The sequence below is a fragment of the Copadichromis virginalis genome, linkage group LG14, assembly GCF_057382275.1.
Source record: "Copadichromis virginalis isolate Kocher_CV1m ecotype Utaka linkage group LG14, C_Virginalis_male_GT1.1, whole genome shotgun sequence".
Lineage (NCBI taxonomy): Eukaryota > Metazoa > Chordata > Actinopteri > Cichliformes > Cichlidae > Copadichromis > Copadichromis virginalis.
Window position 1 is genome coordinate 26,789,706 of NC_140631.1, and position 24,887 is coordinate 26,814,592.

The 24,887-nt window shown below is 43.1% G+C and overlaps 1 protein-coding gene across 2 annotated transcripts in view; it reads right to left on the reverse strand.

The window, feature by feature from the left end:
- The window catches only part of cux1a (cut-like homeobox 1a), a 57,150-nt gene extending 38,804 nt beyond the window's left edge, over nucleotides 1-18,346 (reverse strand). For both annotated transcript variants that reach the window (XM_085430185.1, XM_085430184.1), the window contains exons 1-2: nucleotides 18,132-18,346; nucleotides 741-851 (exon numbers count right to left, since the gene is read on the reverse strand). In XM_085430185.1, the coding sequence (XP_085286311.1) occupies nucleotides 741-851; nucleotides 18,132-18,194 (174 nt within the window). In that variant the 5' untranslated portion in view covers nucleotides 18,195-18,346. The remainder of the gene's footprint in view (nucleotides 1-740; nucleotides 852-18,131) is intronic.
- Nucleotides 18,347-24,887: the final 6,541 nt, after the last annotated feature.

Consider the following 24,887-nt stretch of genomic DNA (forward strand, 5'->3'; position numbering starts at 1 on the left):
ATGCAGGTACAGTTTCCTCCCGTGTATACTCCTCTACAGCGGGTGGGCTACATGCTGAAGTCAATAGTCACAATCCCCATCCTGTGGTAACTATAATAGGCCTACTGTCAACTCCGCGGAGAGTTGACAATTTTCTATCCACTGTCTACTCCGTTCATACATAATTCATGCTGCCATCAATAATTCACCATGGTGACATTACCAATAATAACACAACAATACTTTGTTTTTGCTGTGAGGTTTGAAATATGTTGCCTTGGTTACAGAGATGAAACAAATATTCCCTGGAGGAGTGATGGGAACACAGGAACAGGACAGAATTCCCTCCTGATCCCACTTAGTAGTGTTGTCTCTCTCTCTCTCTCTCTCTCTCTCTCTCTCTCCCTTCTGCTCTGCTCTGTCACTCTCTCCTTGCCTCCCTCTCTCGCGCGCACACACACTCACCGACCACACTTTCTGCTCGCATAAAAAACTAGGTCAGATAATACAAACTCCTGAGGGGTTTTCTGTTTTGTCTCTTTAGGATTTCAGGGAAACTAATGGAGAGACTATTTTTGGGAGCCAAGCCCGCATCTCTGTTCCGTCTACTCCTCTCAGTAAATAATCACGGCTACATTTATGAAGAGGAGAGCAGACACCGAGAAACGCCGAGGCCAAGCGTGATTGTCAAAAGAATTGCGGGGCGCACTGTACGCGTGGCTGTGTGTTGGTGCTCGCCTGTGAATATCCGATTTTCTCACCTCTGGAGTGTTCTTCTTGAACTCGCGGCTCAGGTCGATGAGTTTCTTCCTGGACTGTTCGCTCTCGTCCTGTCTGTTGGCAAGCTGCGTGGCGGTGACGTCTAGTTCTTTCTGCAAGACAAACAGACAGGTTGTTGTTTTTGTTAGTTGCATTCAACATTTTATTACACTTATCACTACTGTAATGGTCATTATAATCGTAATCATTGTTATCAATTACGATTAAAAGATGGGAGCTGTTTTATGACTAGACTGCAAACTGTTGGACCTATTTGCTTTGCTGATATTATTCAGAATGCTGCAGTAGGCCGAAAACACGGCCACAGAGTAGAGGTTTCTAAAAACTAAACCTTTGATGTGCTTCAGCTTGTGGCCTTCATTGGGGTCTACACAAAACATATTACAGCCAGTTTTAAAAATTTGAGGCATAAAGTAAAGAACAAACAAACAAACACACACATATGATTGGTTGCTTTGTATTTTAAATTATTATTTTTGACCTATAATATGTCTGTGACCACTCTGGCACAGGCCTATCAAATCATAAAGTTCCACTGGTTTTGCTGGAGCATTAACCTGTTCAGAAAGCAGAACCACAACACCAACGGCCCACCAAGGAAAAACCTGACGGCCTTTCACCCTGGCAGTCAATCAGTTACCGCTCTAACCACTACTAGTAAATGCCCAGGCATTTCAAACCAATTATTGACTACCAGGTGACTCCTCACCACATAACAACAAAAACACAATTATCAACAGCAGCAGTTGTCAAGGCTGAACGGAGGTCCCACCTTCGTCCACATCCATTTTGCACTGTTATTAATAGCTATTTATGGGACTTGTTCCAGCTGATGGGCCGTGTGCTGACATTAACAAGCCGTTCAGGCCTTGTAAAGATTGTATCTCCGCTCTCCGCTGAGTGTGTGAGAGTGCTGCTGGATTATGTTTCGGCTGGATTCTTGCTCTCCGTCATGCTCGCTCCCTCATTTTTCCATACTCTCTACAGATCATCTACTCACTCATTCAACCAGCAGTTCCTTCTCTTCAGTTTAAATCTCTCTTCTGCCTTTGCCCCGCCTCCCCTTCTCTCTCCCCCCTCCCCCCATTCACCTCCTGTGAGGCCGCCCACCCTTGAGAGTGATTAAACGCTGCTGAAGGGCCGTTATGCTAACTAACGCACTAATCATTTAATACACACATTACCACAGGGGCCCTTGTGGCTCAGTCTGCTGACAAGGTCCCAAAACACACTCACGCACACATGCCCACCTCCCCACTTTGCCTATACACCCCACCCCCAAAAACACACAAGAAATTTCAACCCTCTGAAGAAACAGTGTGATCAAGAACTAATTAGGAGATTTTTTTCCCCCTCCATCAGCATTACGTTTAATTCCCTGACCAGCCGTGATCTCGTTTTAACCACAAACCATGAAAAAGTATAACAAATGGATTCGGTCGACTGTCCCCTGCAATGGATTTTATGCAGGAGAAACAGGATGTTTGGGGAGAGAGAAAAACAAAACAAAAAACTGCTCACTTGCTTACATGCCATCTTGTTCTCACTGCCCATGGAGCAGTTGATGTAGCAGCCTGTCTGCCCATGGCCATGGAGCAGCTGCACTATCTGTTAGTGAACTCGAGCGTGCGCAGAGGCTTGTGCATCGCTTGATGAAAGGAGGAACCTGATAAATTTTAATCATGTTAAATTAATTGTCAAAAACTGAATGTTCTAGTTCATGAACAGTGGTGTAATTATTGCATTGGTAAAGATTAGCTACAGGAACAAGAATACAGGGCCCAGTATGTTCAAGATACAAGGATCAAATTGATATGACGACGATATGATGCATGAAGCCTTGTTTTTCTGATCAGCGTGGACTATAATCACTCGCTGAAATTTTATTTTAAAGCCTGATGTGAATTCAGCTGGAATTGGCAGCAACGAGGGTAAATTTCAGTGTATCCCCGAAGTGTGGTTGCTGTTAATCATCCCAGCTGTGTGATTAGGCACATGGAATACATTTGGAAAACAGAAATACTCCCTCTGCAATGATGTGATGCGAATTCTGCAAATGTGAAATAGTATGGATGGCCGATAGAGCGTAGGTAACGTCTGAATAAGCCCATTACAACTGCTTTCATTTCTCCACTCTTATTTCAACTGTGGGTTTACAGAGATCATAACTTTCACACTGCATGGCTCCTTTGTTATACACTGCTGTTCATTTGTAGCCTTTCACAGTCACTGTAAACGCAGGGCTTATAGTATTGCTTACTCAGATGAAGAAAAATCCTGCAACAACATTGTCTTTTTATTGACAGGAGCTCTCAGGATGCATTCCGATATGCACATTAGTCCACGAATTTTATGCAAAACGGTGTTGAAGGAATTCAACAAAGCAGGTAAATCAATTCATTTAAGCTGATCAATAAGATCCGTTTTTGTGCTCATAAAAGTGAAATATCCACAATCCTCCACTAGGGCTCTGCTTTAAGAGGTCATGTGCCAATCTCCAACGCCCTTGATTCTGTCCAATCCCTTTCCAATACCCTGCATATATCCCAATGTGTTACCAAATCCTCGCTCCAAAAAAAGAAAAATTCTCACTGCTAAGCTAAATAAACACATCACACATGAAAGAGGATTGATTCAGTGCCAAGTGGGCAAGTAATTATGGGCATGGTCTTAGTTTGGGGGGAGAGAGGAGAGAGGGGGGGGGGGGGGGGGGGGGGGGGAGACATAAAAAAGGACCCTCACACTCAGTCAGGTTTTGACTATGCAGCAAACCCCTCTGCCCACATCAGCAGACACAGGCAGACTTTACACTCATCTTGCTGATAGAGCGTAACATCGGAAAGTGCACAATCCCCGCTGCCTGCTCGTTACACACACACACACACACACGACCATTAGAAAACCATTAACATTTCTATATTAAGCTCAATTTTACTGCACATGAAGTTGTCATGTTTAAGCACGTTAGTGAAACACTGAACAAACAGTTCTGTGTTTTCTCGGCTGGATGCTGTTTTTGTATGAAGTGGAAAATTAAAAAAAATTATACTGAACACTGGTGAGGTCTTTGATTCCCTCATCCTCCTTAAAATATATATAAAAAAATGCTTCCAATGCCCACTTCTTTCTTTCATTTTTGTTTCTAAATCAAATTCAAACTTGTTAAGTTTCTCGCATTGGATGGTGTGGACTACAGGAGTCAAACTGTCATGCCACATTTCCATAGGGCAAATATATTCATAGCTGTAAAATGCTGCCGCTCTCTTCGCCATATCTCCAGGTTTCCTGGGAAGTTAGCTTGTTGACCAAGGGTTAAAAGAGGCAGACACTTTTTCCACAATATGAATGTTAATGTATAAACTCTAACCATCCGAGCTGCCTGAATTATTTGCAGTTAGGACTGTCAGTGCTTAACCAGTCCAGCTACGTGATACTTGCTAGCATGTACTCTGGAGTTTATGTTACCGTCCTGACTAAAGATAGCAGATAGCTAGATTAATAGATGGCTAAATAGAACCACGAAGACCCTTCATTTTCATAATGAAAAGCATGGTGACATGTGTCACTATCTATCCGAGTCACCACAGCGATCACAAACAGCAACAGCGTGTGCAGACTGGCAGAAAGGAGTGGGCAGTGCCTTGGCAAGTTTCAGAGCTGAACAAAGAAGTCAGAAAGGACAAACATGGCAGAAAAAAAAATCCTAAATAAAAGAAATCTAAAAAGTCTTATCCTTGCAGTTACTTATGCTGCATATTTTTAACTAAATTTCCTGTTTTCTATTTATTATCACAGGGTTTTAAAAAATGCTTCGCTACATGTTATTTTAATGACTTTGATAAAGTTTATTAGGCTCAAAACTTTGGAGGTTGATTACTGTTTAAAAAAAAAATGTTTTTTCAAATTTAAAAAAAGGCTTCTCTACAGGGGTTTAAGCCATCTGGCATTCAACTGGGATTTTCCTTCTATCTTGTTTGACATCAGTAACAGACATAAGACGCACACACAAACCTTACAAATTAGTCTGACAAGGAGACAAAACCCTAAAAGTGAAGATAGAAAACCGGGTAAATGAACACAATCCACATTTTGCATTACAAGACTCAAGAAGAAAATGCATTTCCTTTAGATAATGTAAATACTTCAGTGAACAGCCTGCAGACAACCATCAAGCATGAAAAACTGCTGGGTTTGGGGCCTTCAGGCTCAGCCTCTGAGGTCAACACTCTCTGGCTCTCCTTGGCTCGACTTTGAAAGATTTTACTTTTCATTTAAGAGGGAAAAAAACTACTTAATATATTCTATAACTGCTCATTACAACACCAGCGCTATTTTTGAATCTGCACTGTCTAGTTTTTAGTCGAGGAAGGAACGTGGTCTGTGCAGGGGAGCATTAAGTGGGCTGTAATGTCTGTGTGATTGCTGTAACAGCCCTGCTTGGCTTGGCTGGACTGGCCCACAGCAGCAGTCCCTGTCCTGGTTCATTTGGTCGTCTGGTCAGCTGTAAAGACGATTGGAACAGATTGCCAACACTCCCTAGAGAGACTTCAACACCGACTTGGCCAAGAAGCCTCTTGCACACTGCTCCACACGCGTGTGCTCTCACATGAATGCACAGACAGGCCGCTGCAGTAACTTGGGGAGCCCAGTCTTTCCACATTCTTTTGAACTCCCGTTTCAAAAGAGGAAGTCTGCTAACATGTTCGCCCGGCGGAATTTGGCACGGGTAGCCACGTTCGCAGCGAGGAGGAAGAGGCTGCGCTCGACATGAAATGAGCGTCTCTCCATCCTACCGCTGCGGTAATATTAGTAATCGCTGATAAGAGTCACAGGTAAACAAATCCCATTACCAATGGCCATCAGACCCAAGGTGTATGTATGTGTGTTCATCACTCCTAATGAAATTCCTTCCACTCGTCTGCAGGCAGAGAGAGGCCTTCTATCTGACTAATTCACTCTAATTACTCTAATGAGCCACAGGTGATGATACAGTGAGACTGATTAATTAAATGGGAGGCCCCAATCAGGCATGTCTTATTATGCCAATCATATTGACTACAGCCTAAATGAGATAACAGGAGACAGACGCACTTTAATTGAGGTATCAAAACTTTGTGGAATTTCTTTTGCCCTCACGCTCCGACGATGACGAGACAGATAGGCTGGTGGAATGACAACAAAGTTATTGTTATGTACACAGTGTGAAGTCGATCTGCAGCTGCCGTCTGTGCTGCCAGGAGCGTACGGTGACCAGGAGTGCACGCCGAGGAGAGAACAGCGCACAAGGATTTGCTTCAGCTCCTTCTCTGTAGAATAATTGGGACTGTAACTGCTAGAAACACTTTGTTTACACCCCGTCTGCAGTCACACATGCCAAGTAGACTGCCACTACTCCTTTAGTCCAAACACCATGTAGGTTAACTGCGCCACATTCGGTGCATGTTTTACACATTAATCTAACGGAGTACCACCCTTGAATTCGAGCCAGGCGTAGAAAGGGACAGACAAAAATGCATCCGCTTCTTCTCAGTAATATTAACACCATATTAGTCAGACTACAGAGGAGGGTACTGTTAAAAAACAAAAACATATTAGCTTTCTTGTGTTCATTACAACGTGAGAAGCCTTTTCCTGCCTCTGTGCTTGGCAACATGACACAGATGTTTAAGAGATGAAGTTTTCTGTCTTGCCAGTGCAGTCGCTAATCTTTCCTTTTATCTCCGACATGTCTGAGGCTGTTATGTGGTTATGATAGTAAACAGTAAAGGCGTCTGGAAAGATGTCTTATCTGAAATCTACGAGGCCTACCTTTCAAACTCCCAGCACAGCTTTCCACCCCCTATGCGGCTGACTGTTTTGTATGCCAAACCCACTGTGTGTGGGGGTGGAGTCGCGGGGTGGCAGCTCAGTCAGGAGCGACAGCCACGCTCGCTACAACGACACGGTACATGATCACAGATCACAGGCACGCCCCCTCAAAACACAGCACAACAGCAGCACAGATAAGAGACTTACAATCCTGGCTGCCTGTCTGCCTTTCTACCTTTGACATAGCGGGGTGCACAACTTTAAATGTGCCAGCAGATACTGTGTTCACAAAACCACACAGAGTTTGAAGACGCAAGTTGTATCTACCTGAATCTCTGGTTTTTTTTTGTTGATTTTTTTTTTTTTTTTTTTTTGGGGGGGGGGGGGGGGGGGGTGCTTTTCCTCTCACCCATTGGAGTGAAAGCCACAAAGTTTTCCTCGCTACAAGAGTTTTACTGACAACTGAGGAGCACTTTTTTTTTTTTTTTGGTGTGTGCTTTTGTGAAATGGTGTGCACGTCTCTTGTGTTTACGTGCAGAGCGGCTGGGGGCGGGGGTCAGCCTAACACTCTCCATAGTCTAACAAGACGCTTGTGGTCCCTGAGCGTTTTGCTCCTTTTTTTGAACACAGATCCATATCTACCAACAGCACAGGAGCTGTCAAGACTCACCTCAGCGATGCTGACGCAAGCCTGGATCAAAAACAGCCTTTTTACACCGCAGCTTCGTTTGTATTGATCCATGTTTCTCTGCTGAGAGACTGGTTGTTGTTTTATCTCCCCAACATCCAAGCCTTAACTCTCCTGAAGCTTACTGAGAGCTAGTCATTATTTTGCCTGACCTATCATCTGACAAGGGGATTCAGAAGCCCGGCCTGAGCCTAAATACAAATATAATGAGACTAAGATGGTTTCTGGCATGGAAGAAGTGCAGCTCACTTGGTCTCATTTTGCAGAGTTTGAATTTAGCTGGAGGCCTGTGTCACAAAGGGTGAGTGGTGTGGAGTGTGCAATGGGAGGAGAGGGGTATGGCGATATGCTAGGGTGTAATGCATTGGTGAAAGGGCAAGATTTTTCATCCCTGCGTTTACAGGGTGGAACGGCTAGGATATTGAGATCTGAGATAGGATCAGAGGGTAGTGAGCTGTTTCAGCTACGATAAAGGCCACGCATTACAAACACAGCGCTGATAGAGAGAGAGCGAGAGAACCAGAGAGACATAGAAAGAGAGAGAGGGTGAGAGTATCGCACCTCTCATCCCTGAATTAATGCCTCCACTCTGCCAGGAAGCCATTCTGTGCCAGTGAGAGGAGATTGGGGAGGGGATGAGTGCACAGATACGGACTAAAAAATGGAAACTGCGATCATGGAAAGGGGCGATAGGGATTAATCAAGTCTGGAAGAAGAGTGTGGCTCTTCAGGCCCGGTAGCACACACACACACACGAGCCCGGGGCCCGACAATTTTAGAGTGCCGCCATTACTTTAAATGACTTCAAATGCAGGTACGAGCAACAATTGGCGGATAATCGCGTTTTTTCCTGGCTCGGACCTGGCCATTTGGGAGGGGTGAGTACACACCCAAGCACGGCCGGTGGCACAGGTTGCGCCTAAATTGTTTCATAAAGTTAAGGCAAACAGCCTGTGCTACTTGAATTAAAAACAAGTCTGTTCATTTCCCTGATATTTTTGGCAATTTGATAAATAAAAATGTATTTTAAGCTTGGAAAGATTAAACCCCCACTTAAAATATTTTTATCACAGTCCCAGTGAATTTCTTTTGGTGGAAGGCCCAAACCTCTTCAGTGGAAGCCAGAATGTTTTATATGCAAGGTTAAAAAAAAAAAAAAAACCCTGATAATGACCAAAAAAAAAGAAAAAAAAAAAAAAAAAAGAAAATCACAGGTGCAAGATAGCAGTGTAACGGTGCAAACGTCCACACCTTTTTAGCTTTCAAAGTCTGTGAGCTCTGACAATGGAGCAGTGTTCAAAGTTCCTCTAATTCAGTTAAGATTTGATCTGTTCTCAATTCGTTAGCCTATTTGATTTGTTGTAATTCACTTTGACTTCCATATAAGGACGAGGAGCAGCTTCGCACTGTTGGCACAGTTACAAGACAGTGAAGAAAAAAAAAGAGAAAAGAGAGAAAGAAAAAAAAAAAGGTGTGCATCACTCTCATGTGCCTCTGGTACATTAAATCCCTGCTCTGCGTGATGCCCTTTTTCCACATTTTAATTTAGCCTCGTCTATCTGTTGTATCCAGTAATTTTCTAGACGCCTGATGACACATCAGCGTGAGCTGTGCCACAGCCTATAAACGCAGCATGTTGATTTCTTCGCATAAATTAAAAGCATACATCAAAATGCCTCATTAGTTTAGACATATCTGTATGTCGAGACTCTTTAATGTGTCCAGTCTGTGCTGTCACTACTTTCTAGTGTGGCCTTGCGTCCTGACTGAGTTTGACACCCATGGTCTATACAATCAACATCAACAGAACATGTCTCAGGGCTTAGTCTTACTCAGCCTTTATGAGTAAGCGTTTGCTCTGTTCTGCTTGCATGACTTTTGAGAGGAAAAGGCAGAGGAACACAGTGCGAAAGAGAGAATGAGCATAGCTAATCCTTACAGTAATGACAGAATAATTAGCTTGCGTTAGGCTAAGTAATGGGTTGTAATTATATCATTTATTCTGTGTTGAGAGAATGTGATATAAAGCCTGCACAATGAAGGAAGAGGAATTGAGCTCAGTGGGAAGTAGGATGGAGCATGTGTAAGAGCGCAGGCTCTTTCTATTGATTGATCCAAACATCAAACGAACCACTAGAGTAATGGGGGGAGTGAAGGACAGCTAAAAGCTATTTGGAGCCTTCACTGCATAAAAGACTTGACCTGTTCCACACAGCCTACATATCAAAACCATCAAACAGCAATCAATAGACCAAAGCGGTCAACTCAACAAACCGTCACCCTACTAAAACATCAAACCCCCGGCCCAAGCGTCAGATGATAGGCTACACTCAGCTTATCCATTACCATCAGATAAAGAGGAGATAAAACACAGAGCCTAATCCTTTCATGTGTCGTGACAGCCACAGCAGCCTCCGAGGCATTCCTTCAGTCTGGCTCTCAAATAGTTTTATGGCGGAAGGCAGCCATTCAGTCAGCCAGCCAGGGCTGTTCTGGTCTGTTTGTCTTATTTCACAGTTTACACGCTGTTTTATAGGTAGTTATTATGGTCGCCATGGTGATGCCATACGTTTTTATGGTCTTTTGGTCTGAGGGCAGAGAGTGTAATAAACGAAAAAACACACACACACGCGAAAACAAAGACTCACAAAACACACTCCTGCTGTGGAAAGGTCTCCCGTCCCTCCCTTCCTCCCTCCCTCACTCTTTATCAGTCGCACCAAATGCCTATCTCTCCTACTTTCTGCTTCATGTGAAACATGGATAGGCTAGCGTAGATTTGTCCTCACTCATTCCACATCTGGAGCTGATCAGAGGGCCTCCTGGAAGTTGAGACCTCTGGGCCTATTAATAACCATACCACTGAACTCAGGGTCAGACAGCAGTCAGCGGATGAGCCTGTGTCTACTAAACACAGTCCCTTCCCCCTTCCTCAAGAGGCAACTCTCACTTTTATTTTTTCCCACCCCCGTTTTTAAAAGCTCAGCAATGTACAGCCAATTTTATGCTTTTTAACTGGGGCACACAGACTCCTCCAACTCGAGCAGGAGCTCACAAATTATACGCAAAGAGCTAAACAACACCTAACGTTTCAAACCTCTCACCTCGGTAATTTAGCTTTAAAACTAAAACAGATACGCGGCAGGAAAACCGCCTGCATAAACTGTGACACCGTTTTCTCTCCTCTTCTCTTTTTCACCCCCATTTTCACACAAGTTCAAGTTCAAGGAGGCTAGACAGATGGTGAAGTCATCATCTGTTAGCTCTAAAGGTTAGGCCAGTCAGACAGCCCAGGTCATACTGGGGTCTTCAGGGTCAGAGTTCATCCAAACCCTGACTCCAGTCAGACAGCTGCTCGGGTCAAAGGTCAGAAAGAGGTTAACGTACCGTCTGAGGACGCTCAATGAATTTAGCAGATACAGGACGTTCTTCGTATACAATTTCCCAAAGCCATGGACCGGCCTTTAACTAGGGTTAAAGTAGCAAGGACCCACTGCATCCACTGATGTCCACTATAAATAAAGTTTTCACTTCATTAACATGACTCAAATTAGAAAGATTTCTTTTGTGGTTCACCTCAACAGCACACAAATTCTCCTGACTTGAACAAAAGTTTTGCCAACCTAAGAAAGAACTAAAAGTAAACCAGTGAACACTGTACCAAATGCAGAAAACCATTTGTTAAGCACAACCCACCCCCATGTAACACACACACACACACACACACACACACATATATACACACGCACCTGTGAATACAGGGTAGTTGAATCATCATAATCGGTGGTAGTTTTCTGCTGAGCCCAGCCAGCAGTCTGTGTTATTTTTAGAGGGCTGACACAGAAGCAGGCCGTCCATTTACTCCGTGAGCTGGCAGCAGGACTATCGCAGCTCTGGTTGCTTTTAAACTACCAAAATGGGAATGAGCTCAACACAAACACGGCAAAGGTGTGGACACTTACTGGAATTAAGTTAGCTCATATTCAGAGCCATTACTTAAACATTAGGAGCCTTATAACATAAAACTGTGCATGGAAAAAACAAGAGAGCCTAAATCCACACACAGCTACTGAGGGACAGGCAATCAATAAAACTCTTTACCTAATCTAACATCTATAACCGGCTCCTTATTAAAACATGCCATTTCTAGCCCTCATATTCTGGGAGAATAAAGGCTAGAAAGTGTACAGAAAAGAAAAACAATAAATTTCTACACCTATTCTTAGATTGATGCAATGAGTCCAGCAACAAAACCCCTGATGGACTGAATAAGAAAGTGAAAAAGGAGACTGTAACGGAAAGTAAATTGGAGTGAGAGCCGAGTCTAAAGGGTGAAGGCTTTTCCCACCTGACTCCACTGATGTATTGAGCCTTAGGGCCGGCTATGGATCTAGCAACTGAAGCCATGATTGACATTGAAAATTACACAGAGTGAGCTATTAGCAGATAGCTGCCCATATCATAATTCAATCCCTTCACCATCAAAGTGCACCAATATCATAATTCAATACTGAGAACCATTAGCCCGCAGCATACCAATATCATAATTCAATCTAGAGGCCATCAGCCCTTGCCAATATCATAATTCAATACTTGGACCATTAGGACACACCAATAGGCCTATTAGAATTCAATACCTATGGTCAATGATCTAACAGGACACTGATACTGGTGTCATGGGTTGACATGGGATAAGGTCTGCATAAGGCTCCTCAGAACCTATTTAGCCGAGACGCCTTGATAACAGTGAGATAAACAGCACTAAAATTAGGTAGGACAAGTGGTTCACCGATAGCTTGGATACAGCAGTCAAGCGAAGGCCACAGAGTAACAGGGTTTTGGCCTTAATCCAAAAGAAAGAAGAAAAAGAAAATCACCAGGGCCGTGACAGGTTTTTAGGTTTTTAAGTGGGGATTTATTTACTCAAGATGAAAGTAGGTTTTTATTTATTAAAACACCAAAAAAAATAAGAGGAAAATGCAGTCTGTTCTAGATTAAGGCAACATAGACTCTTTGCATTAAATATATGTACACCAGCCGTGCTTCTGTGTGGAGTCACCCCCCCCCCAAAAGGCCCACTTTGAGGCAGGAAAAACCCTGGAGTCTCTGCTGCAGAAACTGATTTTGACACACTCGTGTAGAACTACATTAGCCAAACCGTTAAAAAACATGGCCCCCAGTGTGTGACCATCTGCAGTTGGGCTAAATTATCACATTGTGGTACCTTGTGGAAATGAGACTCCATTTCGTTTTCTGGTCTGCTGCCTCTGTTTATGTTTCCATGTTAACATCTTGTTTAAACTCTTCGAAATGCCTCAAATCTCACCCAGACGCTTCTTGCCGGGTCATCAGAAATCTGCTACTTAACAGCCAATCAAACAGCTTCTAAAAGCTCAGATTTCCTCAGCTGCTTTAAGTCAGTTTTTTCACAAAAGCATTATTCATGGGGGGTGGGTTCTCACCACACATTTCTGAGGTTACCACGCTTAATTGTAATCTTCATTTATTGCATGTGGAGTGGAAAATGACTCTGGAGATTGTAAAGTAAGGCAAAGACTAAAAAACACAATTAATTACTTGAATGATAGAAGATCAGGGAATGGAGGAGATTTAAATAATTTTACAGTAGCGCCCCTAAATGTTGTTTGACAGGTACACATTAAAAATATGAGGTTCAATCTGTAGGTCACATGCATGTAAAAACATGGGAGGCATGTAAAACATATGTAAGTACATATAAAAAAGGGGTATGAGTGGACTGCTTTGTTATAAAAGTGGATCTAAGCCTCCAGTCGGCGTTCACCTCTCTCTCTGCATTTTGACTTTCGCAGCAAACTCAAGACAAGACGCATTTCCCTCTCGGGAATGCAGGATTTCTGTTTACTGAAAACCTTAGACTTAATATTACAAGATGAACACCAGACTCTGCAGGAATACATCAGCCTCTGAGGCGCCGTTTCAAGTGCGCGCTTGATTTTTAAATAAAGTGGGCATCATCCTGGAACAAGTGGAAAGAGCCAGTATATTCCACAGCGAGCCTAAAGAGAAGTGTCCGCTCACAGTAGCCCCTTGCTCTCTCTGCTGGAATACAGAGCAGCGTGATAATGGATGCTTCTGTCATGAGATACGGTGAAACTCTATGATGCTGTAGGTGAGAGAGACTCCAAGTGGGTCTGTAAATAATGCCTGCCACTTGAAAATAGGTCTCTGCAAACTGCCCCCTTATGCTCTTGCTGCTGGTTGTTGGGTGTAAGTTTTTGTATTATGCAGTGGAAAAAAAAGAAAAAGCAGGAAGGCGGACGATTTTTACATGGGCCCACATTTTGATCCTGGATAAAGTTTCTCTAAATATTATCACAGCTTCCAAACTTTACAGTGATACTGTTAAGGGTGCAAGCTACTGATCTGAGCTGGTAAACATATTGCCTACAAAGAGTTATAACAGAGATTTTATTTACTGCTGATGTTTGAAAACACTTTTTAAATATATTGACACCCTTATTTTTGTGATTTATTCGCATGGTTTAAGTAGTTTAGTGTTTGAGCTGAATACACACTGATAAAAACGGAGATTGGCAAAAATGCATTCCCTAATGTTCAGAAATTATACCTCACACACTCATAAACTAACACTATAAAAACCAGGGAGTATATTAAGCCCCAAAGGCATAACTGTTGTAAGAAAAACAAGAAAAAATGTGAGGAAATGTGAACATCTTCATGTCGTATCCACGCCCTGCGTTCAAATCATAGCAGATTTTCCGTTTTACCTCACGTTTTCAACATAATAAATGTTGTCTTGGGTTAAACAAAACTGAACTTTAATGTAATTAAACCGTAGTACCACAATGGAATTACTATAAAAGAGACAATTATTTCATTTGGTTTTTGGTTTTCTGATCGAAAGAGGGGAAAAAATGACAAAGATGAACACAAAAACATGAGGTTATATTTTTATATAGCAGAGACTTTTTCAAAAAGGTAAAAAATCTGTTTGGTGCGCACTTTTGCATAAAGCCTGAATTGAGAGCTGCTGACTCCATCTGTTTGGCTGCCCCTATTTTTAGACTCCTGTTAAGTGCTTTGTATCTTTTGTTCAAACATCAGATGACACTGGTCCAAATTTCATTTACCCTGCCAAAGTTAAAATAACAAACAAACAAAAAGAAAAAAAAGTCAGATTATGCCTCTCATGCAGGAATACATTTAATATTTATAATAAATCGGATGAAGTGAATCTAAACTAGACACTCGTCTCTTCGATTCAGAGGGAGGGTGAAGAAAACCGAGCCCGAGAGTGACGTACGCGTAATCGCTGAGGAGTTGGGGAGTATGGGCCTCTGCTGAGAATTAACCAGTGATAAGGTCCATGAGAAGTTTGAGTTTTATTTCCTCCCCCCTGACTTTTCTGAGAGCTGCACCTTGTTGTCTCCACACGTTTACACTATAACCTCTCAGAAAGTAAGATGACAAAGCTTCCCACCAGAGTAGACGGAGGACAGCCCAAAGACCTGACATGCACTCGTCCTTCTGTCTGACTCATGCTTAGTCGCTCACCACCCACCGACACACAGTGAAACCTCAGTCCCAATGCCAGGTTTTGTCACTGGGCAGAGAAGCGGTTGGCTACAGTAAAAGCATGACGTGATGCCCCCCTTCCTCTATGCTCCCCCAGCCTGTGCAGCAACAGAGGGGTAAAAATATCCCACCAGTGAGTTCAGACAACCAGCTCATAAATTAACACTAAAACTCCTGCAGACAACAGCGAGCCAGTCACTGAGAGATTTAAACCACTCAGGTTGCCACTGACCATGGCTCTGGGATCAACTTACAAAACCCTTTTCCAAAATTTACCCATTAGGAGGTGGTGAATAAGAACTGGGGTCTATATCAGCTTTCATCCAAGTCACTATTTAGCTGTCCACTAACATAGCGAACTATTTTTCAAAATGGCTCTGGGGGTGCGTTGTTCCAGGAAATGTTATGAGGTGAGATGTAGGCTATTAGGCCTAAATTGGGAATTGTGTATAACAGAATGGTCTGTTCCTAATTTTCCTCGCTTTCACAGAAAATACGCAAACCATAGGTATAAAGGCCCAGCTATTCACTCATATCTTATTAAGGCTCGCCTGTAATGAAGCGCAATCTCTCACCGCTCTCAAGCAGAAACGCAATGTTCCAGCAAACTGCTTGACTGGGTCAAAAAAAAGGAAGAAAAAAAAAGGAAAAGGAAAAAACAACAGGAGAGAAGAGTGATGATCCCCTCTAAAGAAACTCAACTCTGTAATGGACGGACAGGGATTACAGACGTTAAAGCCTTCTCCATCTGTAATTCACTGTCACCCTGCCATCATCTCTGAATCACTGATCCACTTTGCAAGTGTGCAAGACCTTGCTAAAAGCATCACTGTTGCACCCATTTGTGTTCGTAGTGGTGGTGGTGCTGGGGGGGGGGGGGGGGGGGGGGAGAGAGAGAGAGAGAGAGAGAGAGAGAGAGAGAAAAAAAGGCATGCAGAGAAGACAAGTTAACAGCTCGCTGTGCTGTTTCAAAGCACTCTCTGTCCTGTAACAACCACCTAGCTAGTTTCTCACACAGGGAATGGGACACACTGATCAAATAGGATTTTAATGAACATCAGCAGTCGGAGCCTGAGGAATACACGCTATGATGGCTTAAAGCTACTGACATCTAGCTTGAGTTGGATTTTCATCATCAAAAGAAACAAGAAAAGAAAACATTCCTTTGCTGGTGCTTCTCGCACAGACGAATCAGGCTGCGAGTCTAAGTACGGCGCGAACTGCCCGTCGATTACAAGGAGAGGGAAGCAAATTCGAAAGCAAGTGGCTGACAGAGCCGTGTGTAGACCACGATCATATCATGCTAACCCCCACATTATCCTCCCAAAAAGAAGAAATAAAATGGATAAGAAAAAGGTCCTTATCTGAAGGCTTTCCTCTAGGAGCCTCTCAGTGGGAGGGAGAGTAAATAAGATGTCATCAATAATAGACAGTGAATGTTCTGCTCTCTCTCTCTCTCTCTCTCTCTCTCTCTCACACACACACACACACCAGCTCCGACTGATTCCTATCCTGCAGACAGGCCTGCCAACCGCCAGCCTTTTTGCACACGCTCAGATTCACTGTCCTGACTAATCGCTTGTGATAGGGGCCTTTGCCATAATTACCCAGGGCCTTATCACAAACTTATGCGATGCATTTTTCATGTCCTGGCTGCTGGCAGTGCCTTCACTGTCCGTGCTGGCAGTCAATCTACGAAAAAAAAGACTGATCTCAGACAAATTCACACACACACACACACGCGTACACACACCAGTTCAGAGTGGGCAGAATAGGTGAAAGCAGGGTGAAGGGCCAGAGGAGAAAGAGAGGAGAGAGGGGAAAAAAATATAAAAGGAAGGGAGGGGGAGGGAGGAGAAGGAGCGAAAGATTGGAAGGGAGCAGGAAGGGGGTGGGAGATAGATAGTGAGGAAAGACAAGAGAAAGCAGTCTCAATTTTTTTTTTTTTTTACATAATGCATGAACAAGGGGGCATGAGTAGGAGGACTGAACAGGATCAAATAAATAGGAGAAGTGAAGCCTTGATGATGTGGCGTAAGTGCAACACAAAGCCCCGCTGGGAAGACTTGTTCACTGTCCTTTTGTCTACCCAGTCATAGGGGCATCATGACCTAAATAAAAGTTTAAACCCCAAAGCCCATGCGGTTTGCAAAATAAATGTATGAACAATTGGGCCAAGCCTACATAATGCAATCTTTATGTTAATGACGACAGCAACTGGGGCTACTAATATTCATAAAACTGTGATTTAAAATGCAGCAATGCATGTAAAATGCCACGGGAAAACACAACAGTGCCATTGTCTACACGTCTTGTGATAGGTCAAACACGCTCTAATATACACAGGCTATATTCACGCAATGAATAAGGCCCAATATTTTCCTCGTACCCCCCCCCTTCTTTCTTTCCCTTCCTGTGCCACGGATCTATCTCCTCCGTGCACGCCGAGATTAGCGAACGTGCGCGCGCGAGCGAGCTCGAGCGTGCGAGGCTGGGACATTTCTGGGAGTTGATCATAATCACAAGGTCATGATCTATCACATTTCCAACGTTCGTGTTTTTAATTGCGTCGCGTCAACAAACACTGTCCCGTCCTGTCCACTTCCCACAGACGTGGCAACGTCTGTGAAAACCTCACTGTGTGTGCAGGGGAAACCGAGAAAAAAAAAGACGGCCGAGTTCATCAAGCATAATCTCTGACACGACTTTAATATAAACTGTTTCACAGCCGTTAGCCGATAAGGTTGCTAATGTTCCCGTCCGCTTTCAACTAAACTTACAGATGTGACAGTTAAAAGCAGAGGGAGGAAAACACAACTAAAAACACTGTTGTGTGTCTGTGCTGCCCGTCTCAACGGTTGGTGTCACCACAGCGCCACCGTATAATAAGTCGCACTTATTTTTTCCCCCTCCGAAATTATCCAACCTTACAACGGCTAAAGCGTCGGGCTAACTACGGCTACTGGCTCCGGTAAAAGTTGAAGAACACGCAATAAAGATAGCCAGCCGTGAGCTTTCCGCTAAAGCGCCGCCGTTTGGCTTTTATTTCGGCGCATCCCCGCGGCGTCGCCCCGGCTTGCCCAGTTGCAGTGTCCGATCGATGTTGAATTGAACAAAGAGGATCAATTTCTGATCAGCAAGAGAGCCACTTTCATCAATGTGAGGAAGAGGTCTTGAATTCTCTTCCGAAACACCTCCGAGGCGGTCGCGGAAAAAGACCAGAAACCCGGCCGCCGAAAGAGGCGAGGGGGCCGAAACGAAAAGAAGCGGAGGCGATTTAAACAGAGGCTGAACTGACCTGTAGTTGTTGTAAGTCAAAGCGCTTCCAATATTGAAACATCGATCCTGCATTGGCCGCCATCTTGAGACATATTGAGACAGGAATGAGATGCTGATAGAGAGCGCGGGGGTTGGAGTTCAGTGGAGAGGACCGGGCGGCCGGAACACCCGGAACGGATCACATCCGCTACCCGCCCCTGCAGCAGCTGGCTCACGGAGCGGAGTCACCTTCCAGGAGTGTCACCTTAATAACGCCATTATAATTGCTTAAATAGCATTTTATCAACATTCAGATATTACAGGTAAACAAGCGAATCGGCATTAAATTACTCCCAATTTTATCGCGCTGAAATAGGCGAAGTTGTTCAGCGCCAGATGAGCCCGTGGTTCGTGCTGTAGCTTGTTTTTAATCAGTGTGCGTGTGTGTGTGTGTGTGAGTGTTACGGAGAGCAAAGATCATACAAAAATATTGCCAGGAGGCTACTTGGAAGCCATATCTAAGATAAATAAATAAATATATATATCCCACCGGGGGAAGCAGCCAGGACCAGTGTTGTTCCTACTGACTTTACTGTGCTGGAAGATCATTTCAAACCACAGTTAAATCATTTTTATTTTCTTTTTTTACACCTACAGTCAGTGTGCCAGCAAATTCAGCCAGCATTAGAAAAAAAATCAACGTCCTTTCAGTAGTAGTTTATGCATTTTTTTTTTTACATCAAAAAAATAAAACTTTCATTATTCAAGTAGCACACAACTTGTGTTTCGCAGTACTAGAAAAGTTAACATGTGCCAAAGTCAGCTGCAAAAATATGGCTCACCGTGAATTTAAGCATAATTTAATTCATTAGGGCTACTAAACATAGAATAGAGTGGGTGGGGGGGGGGGGGGGGGTAACTCTAAATATATGGCCACAATTATCTCAGTTAAATGATCTGTTGCAAATGTTTTGTTTTTGTTATGAAAAGATTGGATCTAGTGTACAAATAGTAAAGAACTGGTAAAAAGATGAAGTGACCTCCAGCTTTTGAGCAGGTTATTTCTTTTAGTTTAGTTTTCTCAGTTTGCAATAATTTGATTAAGGACATGAGCCTTAAGTTTAAGGAATTCTTCAGCGGCACAGATATTAATCAGATTAGTTAATCAAATAAGCTTGTTGTGCTGTTAATCCAGTGAAGTCAGCGCTGCAGCATTCAGCCCAGTGGTCACAGTGTCACTGTGCATGTATATCGTTTGTTGATGCGACCTTGAGCAATGCACTGAACCCAGGCTGCTCCTGAGGCGTCACTCTTGCTGACCATGTCCTCTGACCCTCTCGGTGTGTGGACGTGTCTCAGAGGGATATGCAAAGAATTTCTAATTACCCTGTATGTATGGGGTGCCCTAAATTCCTGTGTCAAACTGCACCGCCTCGTTCACCTTAAAACGCATCACGCCTCGGCTTCGGGTACACCAAACCAGAGCCGAGCTGCTCAGGTTTATCAGGGTGACACATCTGCTCTGCACATTGTTTTCATTTTTAGCACTTTGTGGCTTCCCAAATTTGACTTGTTGAGTGTGTTTTGAGGCCTGGCAGTGTGGAAAATCCACGCCTGCATTCACACTTTGGAGGGTTTTGTTGTTTTTTGTTTTTTTCCTTGAACGCTTGGAGCATTTAACAAAAATATTTCATAGCTTTACCCCCCCACCACCCCCACCCTCAATCATTTTCATTTCTTTACAGCCATTGCACTCTAATTGCTTTGACTAAAAATAACATGAGAATTTGCCATAGATAATAACGCCTCTTTCACTGCATTTTTGTGAATACAAAGGTGGGCATTTTTGTGCTTTGAATTCGCTCAACTTTCAGGCCATTAGTTGATTTGATTTGAAGCTGTTTGTGTCTCCCTCCTCCCAAGAGTATGAATGGTGCTCAGTGCTCAGCTGATATGTAGCCTTAATAGCTTTGCCTTATTTTATACTTCATTTATAGACATAATACAGTGAATTAAAGGCTGGCTTCAGTTTGCTAATCACACCCAGTCACATGCTTTTAATAAAAAATGGACCGAATTGCAGTTAGGAATCAGTCACACGAAGAAATGGATACATCTGCTTTAATTTAATCACTGGGACATAATAGAAGTGTGATTCACATTAAATTGCTCACTAGTCATTTTTAAATACTATTAGCAATTGATCTACAAAAGGAAACAATGAATGCTGTTTAGATGTGCTTATTTTTAAGATAAAACTGCATATGAACGGATAAATCCTGTGTTTAATCCTCTCATTCCTTTCCCTTTGTTAATCAGTGTCTCCTTGTTCTGGCCTCCCTGACTTATGATGCTACCTATCATTAAGCCAAACCAGAAATACAGGTCTGAGATAATCCGTACTAGCTTAGTTGCTTTGCAATGTGTCCATTATGCTGTATTTGTATAGTTATCTCTTCCCATCTCACAAAGAAAACACTGAAAGGAATATGATGCGTGGCTTTCACGCGGCTGGCATTAGTATGAGGAGTAAAACAGAAAGGAAAAGTTATGTGTGCTGATCGATAAAAAACATGGGACATGTACATGCAAGGGACAAATTAAAGCAATAATAACCAAACTTAGTAAGGTGCTGGGTCACAATGTTTCCGAGTCTCTGGGAATCAACTGGAGGGATGAACACCATTCATCCAAAACGGATTCCCTCATTTGGTGTTTTGATGATAGTGGTGGTGGGGAGAGCCGTTTAACACACCAGTGCAAAAGCTCCTGCAGGTGTTCCACCGGGTTGAGATCTGGTGACTGCGAAGGTCACACATTGAATTATTCACATCATTTTCACAATCATCAACCGGTTTTGTGACAAACAACCAGAGTGAGTTTTTATTGATTCGCACTGACCTTTCGTCTAACAGCGAAAAACGATCCAAATTGTGCAAGAAAAATTCCCCCAAAAGTACAAAAGAGCCACTGCTGGTGTACATGAGTCAATTTATACTTGGTTAATGTTGTGAGGAGTTTAACCCAGATTCATGTTTTACTCTAACCAACCTGTAAAATATAGATAAATATAATAACAATAATAAGTCAAATCTAAAAAAGGATCCTAGTTGGACACTCCTGAGTGAAAGTCTTCTGTTTTGACCCAAACACCTAGCTTGACCTCCCCCCTTTGTGGACTGCTTTACACTTTATAGTTTCTCACCTGACTTCTAAAGCCTTGAGTGGCAGAAAGCAAACTTCTCCCCTTCATACAACATCTGTCTTTAAGATTGCTCTTCTGTAATGTTTGAAGGAGCGTCACGGTCATCAGTTGTGTACCATCCACCATGATTTCCAGTGGATCTAAATGCAGATGTCCTTTAAGTCAATGAAGCAAATAACAGTTGAGCGTTGTGACTGAAGCTTCTGCCCCTTCTTTCAAAGGGATCTTTTCCTCCTTCCATTGTGGTAGAAAATGAGAATCCACTGGGCCTGCTCAGCATTTATCTACATGCCACGGAGCATGAGTGGATGTTAATTGCTTAATTGTACCATGCAGTGCACCTGTGTGGAAACATCTGCACTGGCTGTGTCTCTCCACTCATTTATTCAGGGTTTTTCTTTTAGATAGCCTCATTTATTATTGCAGATGTTTTGCTTTGCACGGGATGACTAAATTAGTCAGATATTGTGATTGGAGTGCCTTTGTTTATCCGTGATGCAGTCCATGTTCAGTACAAGAAAAAAGAAACACTGTGGCAGACATGAGGCAAAAAAATAAATCACTCAAAACTCTGGAACAGTGAAATATTTTTAAAATCTTCCTTTCAAAATCAGTCATTACAAATAAGGGACAGTTGTATAAATAGGATAGACCATAAAATAATTAACAATAACCCATGACTAGACTCTTATCTACGCACATAAAAAGTGTTTTCTTATCAGCGAGACCATTAAATGTTGCTGTGGCTAATGGTCACTTATCCAAACAGAACAGAGGTCTTACGCTTTTTATTTACATGAATTGTTCCAAGTGTTGATGCCAAATTGTTGTCAAGGTGTAATGTGCTAATGTAATTTAGCTTTAAAAGAAAAAAAAAAAGATCTTTCTAAAAAAAAGATCTTTCGCACAAGTCTACAAGCCGTGAACATTACCAGTCAGTTGATTTTGTGCTGTGCTCTTCTCAAACTCCGCATTTCAACACACAGCATCTCCATGAGGATTTGACTGAAGCTTCACTTGGCTCTGGATTACTTTGAAGCAGCAGGGGGTGCACAGTGTAAGTCGGAACAAGTAACAGTCAGAGTTATCAAACTGCCTACAAATGATCGTGTTCCTGCTACAGAGGTTCATGCATGTTTGCCATGAATGACACGAGTTCGGTGGGGTTTTTTTCTCCTTTTCTAACTTGCCTTTTTATTACTCTGTGGTTAAAATTAGAGGGGAGGAAAAACAGCTCAAATTGCTCATGACACGAACAACAGGAGGAACATGTTGTGATTTGGAAATTTAACGTCTAAAAAGCCTCATCAGTACTTCTGGTTAAAGTTTAAATGTATAGAAATAGGCACAGATTCTGTGTCGCTGCCATTATACAACTAGAGCCAGAGCCACGGGCTAAAAGCAGCCTTTCTGTCCTTTAGCTTTCCCACTTTTCTCTGTTTATGTCCCTTTTCCTCCTGCTCATTGACTCTGCCTGTAAGGTGCTTTTAGCGGGCCTTGTGTGGCCGGGTTAGAGATGGATGTGTGGCCCTTGGGAGCCGCAGGCAGAGTGCAACACTGATCATGTCAGACAGGCTGGGGAGGCTGCATAAGATCATCATCACCCAGCAGTGGAGTGAATCGCCGCAGTGGCACTTTCACACAACCTCTGACCTCCGGTGCAACCTCTGAGGTCATGATCAAGGTCAGGGGTCAGCGAGGGCCTCAGCGATCGTGGCGTCCGCAGGCCCCGCCTGGCTCTTCTTCTCCTTGTTTGTGTTCTCTCCTTCATTTTTCTCCTCTCACTTTTCTCTTCCCCTCATCTTCTATCTGTTTCTTTATCGCTCACGCTCTCTGTTCGCCCCGGCGGGACCAATTGAGACATCCAATCCCCTGGGAGTGTGAAAAGGAGAGCAAGAGAAAATCAATAGGGAAGATGAGTGAAGACCTGGAGGTCCCATCAAAAACTGAATGCTTCTCTGTGTGCTGGCATGATTCACACATCCACAAAAACACATACAGATACACAGCGGTATTGCTTTTGAGAGACAGGAAGGCAGCAGTAAACAGCAGTCTGGAAATCGTAGCAAACAACTGGATGGGTCTGCAAAACATCCAGTTTGATGGCTTCCCAGGTCAAAACAGAGTGACATGAAGAGCTCTTCTGTCTGTTTTGTGTGTGTGTGTTTTTCTGTCCTTTTATCTAGATTGCATACATGTGCCCACAAGTCTGTTGTTGGAGAGATGTTTGAACCAAGAAAGACGCAATATCGATCTCTCCAGAGAGATTCAAGGTCTGCAACAACAAGTGAAAGAGCACGATGTCACATAAGTTCTCTTCCAGCAGGCGAGACGACACAAACATAAATGCCAGGCTTTGTGTGTATCGTCGTGGCTGTAATCTGAGCTGTGCAAAATGTCACCATATCACCAATCAGCTCGACTTTAATTATAGTACATTTACAGACACATTTGCATGGCTTTGTGCTGCATAAAAGGCTTAAAATAAATAAAACTGAACCAATAAAAGGAAAAAGCAAACTCATCCCTATGTGTCATTTCCTGCACTCAAGAGCCTCTGCTATTTTGGAGAAGAAGCACACATGTTTATAATGTTAAACCTCACTACTTGTCTACATAACTTATGTCTGGGTAGATTTCTTCCCAACACAAGATAACCCCAGGCAGGACATTAAATGATTGGCTGAAAATAGAACTGTTCAGCTGAAAGGGAGAATAAATAATGCACAGAGAATACAAAACCTCTTATGGGGATAACTAGTCGTGCATGCACATGCACACATTTCTTCCATGGTGAAGAAAAGTGAATGGATGTAACAGGAAGGAGGAGGACCCAGCGGAGACACACATGCTTCTTGCTTCATCTCCTCCCACTCCTCGTCTGCCATTTTTTTCCGCTCACATTCAGACTTCATGACATACTCTGTGTCTGTGGGGAGGAATAACATCGTCCCAGTCACGGCGTGTTTTTCCTGCCCACCAGAGCTCAGACACAACACACAGTGCACGGTTTCCATCCCTGCTGCCTCATCATTTTTTATGAGTTTTGATCAGAATGGATTCATATGATGACAACAGCCTGGACAGTTGATCCCTTTACAGGGAGAGTAATACGCCATTGTGTTAACAACTTTTTTTAAAAAATTTGAAATCACCAAATGAAAACAGTGAGTCACGTCGTAGTTAGAGGGTGTTGCAATGTTGGGTTATATCTAATAAATAAAACATTCAAGACAAACCTTTTCAAAGCACCGCTGCTGCATGACTAATTTGCAGCTGGGATGTTTATTCATTGGCGAAATTAGACATGCACGTTTTGAGGAAGATCCTTAATGTCACTACACACACAGCAAACGGCACAGGACGGCGCACGGGCAAGCTTTGCGCTTGTGTAGGGAGACACCAAGTGGTCAGTGACAAGTGTAGCGTCTCACAAGAGGCCGTGTCAAGTTTTCAGGGGCCAAAGAACTGCTGCTGACAAGAGCTGTCATCCTTTAAAATGCGAGGGATTGTTTACACGACTTAATAATCATAAACAGTAGTTCAGGGGTTAGAGCCATGCAATAGTGTTCAGTGTTACACTTTCTGCAC